This window comes from Diabrotica virgifera, chromosome 1, assembly GCF_917563875.1.
Source record: "Diabrotica virgifera virgifera chromosome 1, PGI_DIABVI_V3a".
Classification (NCBI taxonomy): Eukaryota; Metazoa; Arthropoda; class Insecta; order Coleoptera; family Chrysomelidae; genus Diabrotica; species Diabrotica virgifera.
In genome coordinates this window covers 282,707,109-282,723,352 of record NC_065443.1, presented here as the reverse complement: position 1 = coordinate 282,723,352, position 16,244 = coordinate 282,707,109, and the positions used below count along the sequence as shown (strand labels likewise).

The 16,244-nt window shown below is 32.8% G+C and overlaps 1 protein-coding gene across 4 annotated transcripts in view; it reads left to right on the top strand.

Moving 5' to 3' along the window:
• Positions 1 to 1,792: 1,792 nt before the first annotated feature.
• The window catches only part of LOC114328340 (GPI mannosyltransferase 3), a 40,023-nt gene continuing 25,571 nt past the window's right edge, over positions 1,793 to 16,244 (top strand). Inside the window, exons 1-3 of one of the 4 annotated variants that reach the window (XM_050642109.1) lie at positions 1,793 to 2,399; positions 9,420 to 9,455; positions 11,573 to 11,783. In XM_050642109.1, coding sequence (XP_050498066.1) covers positions 2,154 to 2,399; positions 9,420 to 9,455; positions 11,573 to 11,783 — 493 coding nt within the window. In that variant the 5' untranslated portion in view covers positions 1,793 to 2,153. The remainder of the gene's footprint in view (positions 2,400 to 9,419; positions 9,456 to 11,572; positions 11,784 to 16,244) is intronic. The other 3 variants (XM_050642110.1, XM_050642111.1, XM_050642112.1) reach the window with 3 other exon arrangements.

Genomic DNA, 16,244 nt, shown 5'->3' with positions numbered 1-16,244 from the left:
ACCTACTAATAAAATTCACACTGCCTAATTATTGCTTTCGATATACCTACCTACACTTAGGTAGGGGAGAGTTGGACAAATAACCGGGTACCACTCCAAAAACCGTCTGTATCTTTTGCTATGTGAGAGTATCAAATGTTTGCTGCAGATTGAAATATTCTCAAATGACTTAAGTTCGATATGCCAATGTCAATTTTTAAAAATATTCTTAGATTTTTAATTTTTTTTATTTTTATGAAAATATTGCAAAATACCCGGTTTTGTCCAACCGGTATGGTAAAACCGGGTAGTAACTTAAGTACCATGTGAAAAGACTAATGGGCAGCAAATAAAATATTTATTAAAAGTATGTGAACAAAAATCGAAAATCTATGAACAGAAGCTATCCGTGTCTATATAATCAATGACATAAGTCACAAATAAAAACTTTATCTACAACATCATAGGTACCCGGTTTTATCAACCTACCCGGTTTTGTCCAACTCTTCCCTAATTACTGTTAACACCGACAACTAATCTATAACGAAAAAGTGAAGAAAACCCATTAAAATTGATATTTCCTTCAGAGAACTTTCAAATACCCGCTTTTTAATTTGACGTTTATTTGACACTCGAACTTGGATTGTTTGTATAATTAACGTCAAATGTGTCATATGTGTATGATATGTTTAACGTCAAATTGTGTGTTCGCCAAAAATTTCAGGTGACTGAAATTCATCCACCAAATTGTAATGAAATTTGGTGGGTTTTAAGAGGTAGTTATTGTGTATTTTTTAACATAAAATTAAGAATTTTATTCAAAGATAGATCAATAAATATCTATTATAAATATCTACGATTATCTGTGATAAAAATCTATCTCTCCTTTTTTTCATACGACGAGCCGTTTTTATTCAAAAATAAAACATCTTAACCCTTACAAAGTGTTCGAAATAAGTTTTTATCTATCAGATCTAGAAACTTAATTCGAATACTTTCGAAGCATTAAGATAATTTTTTGAATGAAAACAACGCGTCGAATGAAAAAGGAAGATATATTTTTTGTCATAAATTAAACGATGAATTCAAAAATGATTTTTAAATTGAAATATCTCAGTGGCGTACTATTTTTTTCTCTAAAAATTCAGACCATTACGCGTATGCGCGCGATCAATATAAAATTCTTAATTGTATGTCAAAAAATGTAGAATCATTACAATGTTGCCAGTAGTTTCGCCAAAATCGTAAAAAATGTGCAAATTTATTTTTCTTCAACGCCCTGTATCTTGAAAACGGATGGCGTTACAAAAATTTTTTAATAAGCAAACCTCAATTTTTTTTCAGTGTTTTATCTATCCTAGAGACGGTGTTACCTTTTTTAAACACCCTGTATATGTATGTATATGTGAGTTGGGTGTACATTAATAGGGTCGTATACTATTTGGTGCATATACGTTTTGGGTGTATGGGAGTTGGGACTCGATGAGTTGGGTACGACCGAACTAAACATGTTATTTCCTACTGACTGCTATACATTAGCACGCGAGATGGCGCATCTATACAGCACCGCCATTTTTTATCCATCGATTTAATCCTTAGAGCATGGAAAATTTTTTCTCTCTCTAAAAAATTTTCCATACTCTAAGATTTAATCAATACATTTTTGGAATCCAGCCAGCATAAAAATAAAATAATCATCGAAATGTTCGTAAAAGGGTCGTTTAAACACAGCGATAAATCAAACAACTTATCAAGGTCAATCGAGTTGTTGCAACTTATCACTGTGTGTAAGATTATAGATTATTTAGGTAAAATAAATATGGCAAAATACCTAAACTAACAAGGACATAAAAGAAATTGAAAAATGTTTGAACCACCCTTTGAACAATCTCAAAAAACCAGAAAGCTGATTGGTTGGGTTCACCGCGTTCACCTCTCCGCTCCCACCTCGTCCTCGTAAACTCATAAACAAAACAGTGACATAACCTTAAAATTAAAAATACAATATTTAGCCCAACAAAAATAAATCTCTAAGGAGACAAAATCTAAAAATAACACCTGTTCCCAATAAAAAAAGAAACACTTACGTTTTATACTCACGTTTCGCACGTGTTGTAGTAAAAGATATATAAAACCTTATTCAAAACTTTGCGTTTTAAAACCAATAGTACAAAATGAAAAACCTGGATGTGTTCATGATATTTCTAACTGTAAGACTAGTCTCCGTGTATTTCGTTCAAACCTTTTACGTGCCAGATGAATATTGGCAGACTTTGGAAGTTGCCCATAACTTGGTTTATGAATATGGGTATTTGACTTGGGAATGGAGTAAAGGTATAAGAAGTTACATACCCCCGTTAGTGGTATCAGGATTGTACAAATTTTTAAATCTTCTTGGCCTGGACAGTGCTGAACTCTTGGTAAGTACCCATTTTCAACATTCCTCTTCTTCTTGTAGTCCCTATCAGCTCCGGATGTTGGCCATAGAGATTGCAATTGCTGAATCCAGCGTTTTTTTACATGCCGAATCCAGCAAACCGTGCTGGATCCAACAGAGTGGATCCGCAAACGTGTCAAATTTGAAATAAGTTATTTCATGTCTTCATTAAACTCGTTATTCAAAGCCTGGAGACAGAGATGAATGAAGAAATGGCAGTAACAATCGAACCAACATCAGCAAGCCCTGTTGAATTGATTTGTTACAGCGATCTGAATCACCTACCAAAGACTCTTTTTCTTCTTCTTATGCAATCCACTAATGGATGTTCGCGATCACGTTTGACCATTTTTCTCTATCCCTTGCAGTATGTATTAGGTCTCCTATGTTTTTTAGTCCTGTCCATTGTTTGACATTACGGAGCCATGACATTTTCTTCCTGCCCACTCCCCTTCTTCTGTCGATCTTTCCTTCAATTAAGGTTTGCAGAAACTGATATCTTTCATTTCTAATTATGTGTCCCAGGTATGCCGTTTTTCTCTGTTTAATTGTGCACATCAGTTGTCGTTCTGTACCAATTTTTCTCAGGATTTCTTCATTTGTTATTCTTGCGGTCCAGGGAACTTTAAGGATTCGTCGATAGATCCACATCTCAAATGCCTCTAGCTTATTCATTGTGTTTATTTTTAAAGTCCATCCTTCCATGCCATATAGGAGCACCGACCATATATAGCATTTTGTGAATCTTAATCTTAGGTTTAGGTCAAAATCAGAGTTCGTAAAGACGTTTCTGAATTTCATGAATGCACTTCTGGTTCTTTCTATCCGACATTTAATTTCCATATCCGACATCCAGTCTTCACATAGCCAGGTTCCCAGGTACTTAAACTTTCTTACGCGCTCTACATCTTGGTTGTTATATGCTAGTCTTGCATTTTGATGTTGACATAATTGACGGCTGATTATAAAACTTCGTCTTTTTTATGTTGATGCTAAGTCCCATGTTCTCGCTATGCTCTCCAATTTTATTAAGAAGGTTTTGGAGGTCTTCTATATTGTCTGCTATTAAGACCGAATCATCCGTATATCGTACATTATTGACCCAGGTACCATTTACTTTGATGCCGCTTTCGCATTCCTCAAGAGCTTCCTGGAAGATACTTTCTGATATAGATTGAACAGTAGTGGGGAGAGAATGCATCCCTGTCTTACACCTCTGAGAATTTTTTGAGCTTGCGTTGTTTCATTATCCACCTTGACGACAGCTGTTTGATTCCAGTAAAGAGCCTCTATGCAACGAATGTCTTTTTGATCTATGTCGAGTTGTTTTAGTATATGTACGAGTGTATGATGTTGTACTCGATTGAAGGCTTTTTCATAATCTATAAAGCACATCATTACATGACCATCTCTACCAAAGACAATTTATGTAAAATATTATGTAAAATGAAAATTTATGTACTTGTAAAAATATGTCAAGGAAAAGAGAGACAAGGAAGTTTGATTCTTGACTGCTGCACCAGGTGGAACAGTTTCCTCAGTATGCTGGAACGTTTCTACAGCTCAAAAGTGTGCATCAATAAAGCATTGATAGTATTATTCTGCAATAAAGTTCTCTGCTGGCAAGTGTTCAATATCTAATCAATGAGTTGATTGCCACTCTTAAACCAGTGAAACTGGCTATATGTGCAGTTCTGTGGAAGTAGGTTAGACGATAAGATGATAAATAAAATGTTTTTTAAGGTCTCACTTCCACTAACTAAATAATTGATGTTTCTGTTGTTTAGAAATTTAGAAATCAGACTGATTTTTATCATGAGATGCAAAAACAACTCGTCCTCAGTAAGCCATGGAAGATAAAAACATATTACTTAACTTGTGTCAGCTCAAAATTGCCCTCAATGAAATTTGCTTCAAATGCACTACTCTTCGACAGATAAGTTCGTTTGGATAAAATTTCATTCTCATGACAATTCTCAGCTGACACAAGCACAGCCCTATCTTTCACTTCCATGGCTTACTGAGGACCTGTTTTCTTTTGGAATCTCATGATAATTGTAGTATTTGCTCTAGCCACTTAAAGTTAAAGAGAGGTAAGATTGATTGAGAATTGTGACTGATTATATGTCCTTATTTGATTATATACAGAAGATAATTTTTATTTGAGTTTTTATTTTATTAGTTTGTCTTTCAAGAAATACTGCATCAGTTGGAACAGAATGCAAATGATAAATGCTGAGATGTGTATATTTGCAGACGACATAGTATTAATTGCGGAAACAGCAGAAAAACTGAAATACAACTTAGAGAAATGGAACCTAGAAGCAAGCAAATACAACTTAAACGTAAACAAAGAGAAGACTCAGATAATGAAAATATCAAGGAAACAAGGGACGGAAGATCAAATAGAAGTAAGGATAGACCAACAAAAAATAATACAGACAAATTCATACAAATACTTAGGAACAGTAATCAACAACAAAGGAGGCATCGAGGACGATCTTAACAACAGAATGGAAAACACAGGAAAACTATTCCAAGCACTAAATAGAGGATTCCTTAATAACAAAGAAATATCAACAAAGACCAAGATGACAATATACAAAACAATATATAGACTGATGGTGACATATGGAGCAGAAAATTGGATATTAAACAAAAGACAGCAGAGCGGAATTCAGGCAGCAGAGATGAAATACCTCATAAGAACAATCGGAGTAAAAAGAACTGATAGAATCAGAAATGAAGAAATAAGAGAAAGACTCAAAATCAAACTGATACTCGACTCAATCAAGGAGAAAAAATTGGCATGGTTCGGACATCTAACCCGGATGGACAATAATAGACAAGTAAAAAGAGTGTGGGATGCCAAACCAATAGGGAAGAACAGAAGAGGAAGACCCATTAATGAATGGAACAGTGACATCTCGCAGATACTGCAGAGTAAGGGTAAGACTTGGCAGGAAGCAACACAGATGGCATCCAATAGGAGAATGGAGAGAGTTCGTTAAGAGCTAGGACACCTCAGAAGATTGTAAAATATTGTACCTAATCTAATGCTAATGAATTGTATTATAAACGGCCCAACACAGAAAGGTACAAATGGGTATACTGATTAAGTAGTAAGTTTTATTAGTTTGTACTAAAAAGGTTAATTAAATAATAAATTAACAAAAATACAATAAAGTCATGTTTTTATGTTCATTCCACATTTTGCTGGATCCACGTTGGATTCAGGTCAATCTTGCAAAAATCCAGCTGGACTGAAAATCATGCTGGATTGCAATCCCTAGTTGGCGACCATCATGGCAATCTGTACTTTGCTCAATGCTGCTTTGAAAAGATTTGTGGTTGTTGTATTGAACCATGTATGCCGATTTTTCAATCAAGAAATTCTTTGCCTTCCTGGTACACGTTTTCCGTCACGCTTTCCCTATAAAATTAGTTGTAGCAATCCATATCTCTCGCTGTTCCTCATGATGTGACCGATGTATTCGATTTTGGCTGTTTTTGTTGTGGTTAACAGCTCTTTTTTGTATTCTTAATAAATTATCCTGATTAGTTGTGCCAGATGAATATTGGCAGACTTTGGAAGTTGCCCATAATTTGGTTTATGAATACATGGCTTGGGAATGGAGCAAAGGTATAAGAAGTTACATACCCCCGTTAGTGGTAGCAGGATTGTACAAATGTTTAAATCTTCTTGGCCTGGACAGTGCTGAACTCTTGGTAAATACCCATTTTCAAAATTCCTCTTCTGACTATCATGGCAATCTGTACTTTGCACAATGGTGCTCTCAAAAGATTTGTGGTTGTTGTGTTGAACTACATACATAGATTTTTCAGCCAGGAAATTCTTCACCTACGTGCTCCCGTTTTCCTTTTACTTTTCCCTGTTAACCCTGCAGTCGTGACATGAAAAAAGTTGCACCAGTCATGACCACGGTCTCTCAAACCAGATTTGTGTTTTACCCTTGTATTTAGTGAAAAAAGAACAGAGTATTTTTTTCTTTTTTTAAATATTTATTTGATTATTTCTTTATTAAGAGCAAACAGTAGCGCTCAACAGGTAGCAACAAACGCGTTCCAAGATTGCGGCTCTAATTTTGAATATTTTGTCGAGATATTTGGCACACATATTCGTAATAATATATCTAATAAAGAATGGCGGTACAGAGCCCAATTTCAGAAATATGTTAGTATGTGGAAATTACTCTATAACTAAATAAAATATTGAAAAAAGGAGCCTGTACCGCCATTAAGAAAGACAAAAAATACACTTTCTTCGAATAAACTTTTTTATCCCGTGCCTAGATTTTGTGTCACATAGTCACATTGGAACTACTAAAAATCGATTTTTTTATAACAAGAAATCGAACGTCACTGACTTAACAACATTTCGCGCTTATGTGTATAAAAATTATTGTTTTTGATAGTATAAACGTCACTGTCAGTGTCGAATTGCCGACGCACTGTTGCCTAACTTTTGAAAGTTCGCAGAACTTTCGCAATCTTGGACCGCGTTTGTTGCTACCTGTTGGTCGCTACTGTGTGCTCTTAAATGACATAATTATTATTCAAAAATTAAAATAATTGGTTTTAAACGTGTCAATAATGTACACTCACCGGCAGAAAAAACCGCCACCCCAAGAAATGGGTCATATTTAATGTCTTGTATTTCCTAAACCTGATGTTCGATTTAAGTAATTTTTTTAATATGTTATAGCCTTATTCTTTAACAATATCGCTGTAATAATATCGTTGCTAAACAGGTACATTGTCATTGTATACAGGGTGTACGAATCAAAATGTGTTTTTCTCTCAAACTTTGGAACACCCTGTGGAATGTTCTAGCTTTTATAAAATACTGAAATTAAAACTCAACTATAGCTTCAGGTTTTCTTAATATTCTCTTTTTTGATTAATTCGCTTATCTTGAATAATAAAAAAGTTAGGCACTTTAACAACTACCCCTGTTTTTCGTCAATATAGGGTGTTTTTAAATAAGTACGGCAAACTTTAAGGGGTAATTCTGCATGATAAAATAATGACAGTTTGCTTTATAAGCGTATGCCCGCAAATGCTTTGTTTCCGAGATAGGGGGTGTTGAAATTGTTCTTACAAACTGACGATTTATTTATTGCTCTAAAACAGTTTATGATATGCAAATGAAATTTGGTTGATTTTAAGAGGTAGTTATTGCGCATTTTTTGGCATACAACTAAGAATTTTATATTCACCATTGACGTGCATACGGGATATATCTAAAATGTTTATACCCGTATGCACGCCAATGGTGAATATAAAATTCTTAATTGTATGCCAAAAAATGCGCAATAACTACCTCTTAAAATCTACCAAATTTCAGTTGCATATGACAAACCGTTTTATAATAGTCAAACCGAGCAATAAATAAATCGTCAGTTTGTAAGAACAATTTCAACACCCCCTATCTCGGAAACGAAGCATTTACGGGCATACGTTTATAAAGCAAACTGTCATTATTTTATCATGCAGAATTACCCCTTAAAGTTTGCCGTACTTATTAAAAAACACCCTATATTGACGAAAAACAGGGGTAGTTGTTAAAGAGCCTAACTTTTTTATTATCCAACATAAGCGAATAAAACAAATAACATAATGTTAAGAAAATCTGAGGCTATAGTTGGGTTTTAATTTCAGTATTTTATAAAAGCTAGATCATTCCACAGGGTGTTCCAAAGTTCGAGAAAAAAACACAGTTTGATTCGTACACCCTGTATACAACGACAATGTACCTGTCTAGCAACAATATTATTACAGCGGTATTGTTAAAGAATAAGGCTATAACATATTAAAAGAATAACTTAAATCGGACATCAGGTTTAGGAAATACAAGACATTTAAAATGACCCATTTTTTGGGGTGGCGGTTTTTTGTGCCGGTGAGTGTATATTTGGAAAAAATAAAAAGAAAAATAAAACTAGACCGTTTGATCTGTATTTTGCACGCATTTTGCAATGCACACTTGATCAATTGATCGCAAATACTGATCAAGTGTTCAAGACTCTGAGATACTTTACACTTACTACAGGAGAATCTAATTTTTTGATTTTTTTTTCAGTCACATCTTAGGTAACGACCTGTAGCACCTGTTTTCTTTTGTTCAGGTTGTAAATTGGGCTCTGACGTATCAGTTAGTTCTCTCGCTCTTTCTTTCATTATCCTAGGCAAGTGAATATCAGCTGGCCTCCTGACATGCTTCTGGGCATATATGCATGTGTCAGTTGATTGACAATAATTGTAAGTTCTCCAAGGTACAAGGAAAGTTCTCCAAGGTACAAGGTTATCTTCTTCAGTATTGAAATTATAAATAACATTTATTAACAGATACATTTATTAAAGTGTAAAAAGCACCTTCTTGTATTTATCGAACTTATAAAATATTAGGACGTGAGTAGTGACAACGGTGTGAGAGACCAAGTTTCGAAAACAATAGCTGATACAGCACAGGCAAATACTTGTCAACAACGGAATACACTACAGGCTGAAAGAACGACTCGAGTTAGGAAGCTACTGGGATGGGCAACTTACACATTCTGTTCATAAAAGAAATAACTTAATGTATTTGAAGGCGCGTCACAACTGCAGGGTTAAATTAGTCGTAGCAATCCATATCTCTTGCTGTTATATGATGTGACAAAGGCTCAATTTTGGCTGATTTTATTGTGGTTAACAGCTCCTTTTCCTTTTGTATCCTTAATTAAACATCCTGATTAGTGACATGGTCAATATAATATATCTTCAGGATACAACAATCAAGCCACATTTCGAAAGCCTCAATTTTCATGCAGGTGGGGTCTGAGAATGCACAACTCAACTGCGTACAATAGTATAGGACATAATATATATAACATCTTTGTAACCTGATTTTTATGGGTATTGATAAATCATGACATTTGAATAGCTTAAGCATTTTTTGAAATGCAGATCCTGCTTGCTCTATTCTTCATTTGATTTCTAGGGAATGGTCCCAATTTTCAGTGATATTCATACCAAGGTAGGTGTACACTCAAAAAAATTTAGTTCGTAATATTGATTAACAGTGATTATTGGATAGTATTTCGTTGTAACAACAATTAAATTTTTTGTTTCAACGAACTTTTAGACATTGGCGAATGTATTTGGTTATTATCACAATGATTGAATAATAATTGTGAAACTAACTGGAGTACATTAATCAATAACACTCAATTTATTCAGCCAATAATTAAGTTTCGTACATTTAATAAATAATGTTAATTCTGGCAGCAACTCACTTTCTTGATTTCGTAGATGACAAGCAATTACCTTGGTTTATCGTGACAACGTACATATTTCATTAAAACAATGTACAAATGTTGTTAATATATGTAGAGTAATATTTATGATTATTGTATAGATGTAAACTGATTGTTGTGACAACGAATGCATTAATCAATCTACTACTGCGTTTAATAACCACAATCAATGCGTACATGGTGACAATAAACGTAGTTGTTGAGACAATAAATGTTTTGCTTGACCATTTGAAATGTAACGGCTTTTCCTTATCGTGATACCCCTAGCTTCTCTGTGTTACCATGGATTAAAAAAGAATTCTTTGTTGAACCATGCTGTTACCTCTGCCGAAGTGCCGAATAATAATCTCATTTCGTTTCCAAGTGTTGTCCGTAGTAGAAGGAAGTTTTCGTGTGTCTATTACCGTGAAATTTCGGTCGAATTCTTTTTAAATCTATTCATTTTTTTTTTCGAATCCTGAGAAAACTAATTAGTATTTTTGAAAATTTAAACGCAGAATAAAATATTACAGTATTATCGAAGGTCTAAAGTCCCTGAGAACTTCTATAATGATTATTTTAATAAGTCACAGGGGTGAAAAGGAGAAAATTTAGTATGATTTTAATTTCAAATATACCATTCAAAAGAAACTTTTTGTTTATTCTAAGGGACTTTCAGCCCTCGGTAATAATGTAATCTTTTATTCTGCGTTTAAATTTTTCAAAAATACTTATTAGTTTTCTCGGGATTCCAAAAAAAATGAATGCGTTTAAAAAGAATTCGATCGAAATTTTACACCTGCGCTCTCAAAAAGGATTAAACTGTTATATATTTTTGGAATCACTATTTCAAACGCTTTTAAATGAGCTGTCACATGATGTACTTTCTCATTTAAAAAAATCAAAGTTATGCCTGTCACCTGAAGAGGGATCGTGTAAAGTTCGAAACATTGATGTTATAATATACTTTGATTATTTTAAAAATCGACCTGTCCGAGCATTTTGCTTATGTGCTAAAAATAAATAAGTTAATAGGGGGGAGGAAGTGTAACACTTATTCCAGCGCATTGTATAAGTGAAATCATATGAGAAATCACACAGTATAAAGTCCATTAGGTTTAGGACAAAAAAGGGGGATTTAAAAAATTATTATTAATCAATATCATACATTGAGCTAATGCATTCAGTAATTATTAATATAAAATACGTTCATAGTAGGAATAAACGAAACTGATTATAAAAATGAATAGAATTGCTTGTAAGAATAACCGTATTTATTGTAAACGAAATACGTTAGGAGAAGTAACACTGTTATTGACACAACGAATAGTCTTCGTCGGTCAATTAACGACGATGTTGTTTCAATGAATAGTATTCGTTGACTCAGTGAATAGAGTTCGTAATATCAATAAAGTGATATTGTGGTATACATAATGAATGTTCATACATTCAATAAACGTAATACATTGTCTCAACTAACGAAAATAATGAATTCATGAACATCGTTTTGTTGTCCCAATAAAACCAAGAATTGGACAAATTTTAAGTATTGCGTTTGTTGTCTGAATTAACATTTTTATTGATATTACGTACCTTTTTCGTTGAGTGTATGTTTTTACTCTTTCTATTTATTGGCCCTTCACACTGGTTCATCTAAGTTGCTGTTCCTTCTTGTAGATCATCATACATTTTGTGTTCTTATTGTTCAGTGAAAGTCCATATCTCTGACTTACTTCTGTGATCCTATTCATTAACTCCTGGATTGCTTCAGAATTGTCAGTGAATACCACTGTGTTGTCTGCCCATCTTGTTACGTTTTTAACATTATCTCTAGTTGTTAATACATCATTGCTTTTAGATTTATGCTCCTAGAGTCCTTCAGGCGTTTCTCAGCTCCTATTCAGACCTGTGTTTCTACAAATGGTCAGGGACCAAAAAATGGGCAGTATTTGCGATGGCAAGTTCATGGTTCTGGTTCTACACTGGATCCAGGACTCTGATAAATACGTTGGAGTGTTCCTTAACCACAATAGCTCTATCAAAATTCCCATGGCCAGGAAAAGGGATAGGTAAGTTTTATCAAGATAAGACTGTTTTTTGTACAAAAAATTCATTTATTGGTATCAACAAACACAACAGCAGATATAAAAAAACACTGTTTAACTCGTTTATACAGTATCATATAAAAAATATTGGCAGTACTTGCTGTGCCTGCCGCTACATCGTATAGCTAGATCTGGTTTCTTTTATCTGGTTTGAAGAAAGGATATAAATATTGAGTAGAATGGCTTACATATTTATTTCCACTACATCACCAGTTCACTACTTACCTAGAAGATGAAATATGTTTTAAGGATATATTAGTTGGCCATTACTACGGACTGATTTTCAAATACTATTGGAATATCCTGGTATTGTTCAAGTTTCCTTCATTCATCATCGATCTTTTGTGTCATTTGTAGGTTTTGGGGATTAAGTATTAGGGACAATTTTTACATTAGTGGTGGAATAATTTGGCCACTATTAAAGCTACTTTTATTCAGAAGGTGTATCTTGCCCATTACTGAATCTGCAAAATCATTTCTTTTTTACTTCCGTACAAACTTCATTTAATCAAGAAATGCCTGCATCTTTTATAAAAAATCCTGTTTCAATGCATCTTGTAAATGATTAATATTTTGCGCCACCCCAATTAGCAGGTACATGTTATTAATATTAAATAAATTTTGTAATATCTTGATCATCAATTGTTTCAACATTTTGTTTTGCAGTGTCTAGCCAGTTAAGATACTGAAAAATGCCCCCAGCGATATTCTAAAAATTAAAATACCATGTTGTTTTACATCAAAGAGTATTCTACCACAAAAGTTTTTAGGCCCCTAGCCCCACCCATAACCCCCCAAAAAATGAAAACTTATTTTTTCGTTTTTTTGGCGATAGCTTGGGTTCTAATCATCGTAGCAACTTCTTTTTTCTTTCATTTTGTAGGTTTTTTTTTATTTTCTATAACACAATATTTTTTTTCAAAATTTTTGGCGTGAAATTCAATATTTTTTTTGCTTTTGAAAATTTTAAACTTTGTTTACAAAAAAATTAGGACGAACAAAAAATATATTATTTGCTAGATGTCAAATTGTCTCCATGCTATTGTTCAGATCTTTTTAGGGTAGACATCATGGTCAAAATAATTTTTTGGTATTTTCTTTAACCGTTTTGACTGTTTTAATTTTAAAATCATCGTCTGCCTTATTTTTCTTCAAATACAACCCAAAAAAGATTTAAAAAAACTTTAGACTCATAGACCTGAAAATATCCTCAAAAAAAATCGAAACGTACCTTTCCGTTTTTTGACGATATCTTCGTTTCTAATTGTCGTAGAAACTTCTTTTTCTTTTGGTTTGTAGGTTTTTTATTGCCTAAAACATGTTATTTTTTACAGAAATTGTGGCGCGAAATTAAAACTTTTTAACCTTTTTGAAATTTTTATACACGGTGTTTCTAAATAAGTTTCGGTGAAATTACTGTATAAAACGTTAATTGAATGCTATGCTGGAACAACGTTGTAAAGGCCAAATCAGATTTTGTCCACAACTTGAGGAAAACATGTTCTTATTGATCATATTTAAAAAGGAATCTTTATGAGCGTAAGATATAGGGCGTATATTAAAAAAGGATGCATAATGTAATGTCTCGTAATATTTACCACAGTCGGCAGTACATTATCTTGCTCACACAGAAGATCGTTCTATGGAGCACCCACATTTGAAACTATTAGCGGTTACAACGTTGTTTCAGCATAGCATTCGTTTATATTATAACATATTGTGATGTAATTGTCTTTTTACGCGGTTGACTTTACTATATTATTATTTATGTTTTTAGGCACTAAGTTTAATTTAATTGACTTTATTTATTTTTAATACCTTACACTTAAAGAAATAAAGAACACTGAATTTATATCCTTTAATAACACTAATTTACAAACTTAACATAAAAATACTGCATTATTTTTATACATTGCAAAATAATCACGGCTTTATTAAAGATTACACTAAAACAACAATTTATTTAAATGTCTAATATGTACAATTTACATTTAGATTTATTTCGCGTCCGAACATCGAAAATGTTACTCGACTGACGACTACAAATTTATAACTAACTCTAATTTCAAAAATGTCTCTTTATATAGTTATAAAAATTAATCTACTGATTTCCAGAAAAAATCGAAAGATATGTATTATTTACAAAGCAATAAAAAAAGGTGTATTCGGTGACCTTCTAGATATGCCGATACGTAAACAGCTGTCTCGCCGACGAACAGGGTTTCAGACACTTCGGCGCCAGAAAGTTCTGGCGTTGACAGGGCCGGCCTGGGACCGTGACAATATATAATTATTATCATATACCTGGCAACACAGAATGTTATTTTAAACATCAACAAATGCGATCGGGGCATTCGGGTTTCAATCAGGAAGCTAGGAGGATATATTTTATAATTTTAATCTTTGTCTAATACTAGTGAAAGCATAATGCTAGTGGTCTAAGAGCTAGCAACGTTTTCAAGAAAGTATTTTAACACAGCTGGTTCTTTAATATATTGTTCCCTATGCTTCCTCAAACACCGTACCGGCCATCTGGTTGCTGATACAGGTTGCGTTCATTACTGCGGAGCACACCTGTACAGATACATACAAAATCAGGGTGATTGATTAGTGTGATAAAGCTTAGTAGATCCGCTATAGTAATAGATAGTAATAAAAGTTAATAGCAAAAATTGTAGCCAACTTTGAGCTTCACATTAAAAAATTGGTTAGAATGTTACAGGGTTGTAATAAATAGTGTGATGTTAATGTCTTTTTGGTCCAAACTAATTAAAACTCTATTGTTTGGATAACTTTATATTTACATCGTATAAACGGTGATTCAACCATAGTTGTTTACAAATACAAATCATTACCTATACCACACATTTGTACATATCAAGTATCTAATTATAACAACTCTTGAATTTACCTACACTGCATTTTTATACACGACATAATATGTAAACCTCACGTATTAATTCACGGTCAAGAGTCATTGTCTTCGGCCCAGGCTAATACACTACATTATATTTTGATAAAGATATTTACAACTTAATTTATATAGGTTGTCCGCACTATATTACATCTCCCTGTTTTAAAATGAGATATATTTCTCTTTCCCTTTTACAAAATGTTTATGGTTACCTAATACTATTTTCAAAAATTAAATTTCCTAACTATGCTAACTAACTGTAACATGGTACATTTCAGATCAATCAATTTTTCCCTAAACATGTATATTCTTTTTCCTATTTTACACAAAAGTTCATATTTTCCCTATACTAAAACTGGTATTTTATAACCTATTACTAGTTCACGTACTTTCACGTCGTGTCTTTTCGTCCTTTTTTTTTTTCGTTCACTAATTCACTTCATCAAAACAGTGTCCACAGTGAATGAAATTGATCCTAACTTTTAAATAGTCTTTTAGTGCCTATAAGCCGTAACTAATCTAATTGTAATAAAATCTCGACTTTAATACTTCCTAAGCTAAGCTAAATATTACCTAAACTTCTATTAAATAGTATATAAAAAAAGAATTTAACGTTACTTTACTATTTCATCTTATTATTTCAGTCTTATTTTGATTTATTTATATACGCCTTACTAACTTTAAAATATTGTACCTATAATAAAAATGTAATCTCTCTAAAAAACTTCTAATGTGTCTCTAAAAACTTCTAATAACTCTCTTGTACCTATAATAAAGATTTAATCTCTCTAAGAACTTCACTTTTTGCGTCTCTTTACTTACTATCTACTAACACTTATTGCAAGATATTGTCTATCCTTAATTCAAACACTTCCATTTTACGCGAAAATTTAACCTGAATTCATTATCTACATTTACAAATAAGTTATTTATAATTTACATTACTTTAGAGAAAAAAAATTTACAACTTTAATTCTTAGACATAATTCAATGATTAGCTACTTATTTGATATTATTCTTAATTCTGCTTTATTTTGACATTTCTGACAAATTTTATTTTCCTTGTTACATTTTTCCCACATATTTTAATAAAATTATTTTTTTTTCTCTCTCTCTTCTTCTTGTCTGGTACTATAACTATATTTCTTCATTTTTCTCCACATAATAACACTTCTACAGTGTACATAATTCATCTTCATATAACAATCATTTGTCATTTAATCATCAATATATCATTTCATAATATAACATCATAATAATCACTTCCTTTACTTATCCCTCAATGCCTACGTTCGACTAATCAAAGTGGCTTTACTCGAGAGAAAAGTTCCAATTCTTCTACATATTCCATATAACAATCATAATACTCAATACTAATACTAACCACGAAACCTCTACAATCTACCTTGATAGAATCGGGTATAACATCGTTGGCTAGATCAAATTCTTTTGCAAATTTCACAACCTCAATCCCTTGCTTTGAGGCCGTTGTTTATTCACGAATAATCATG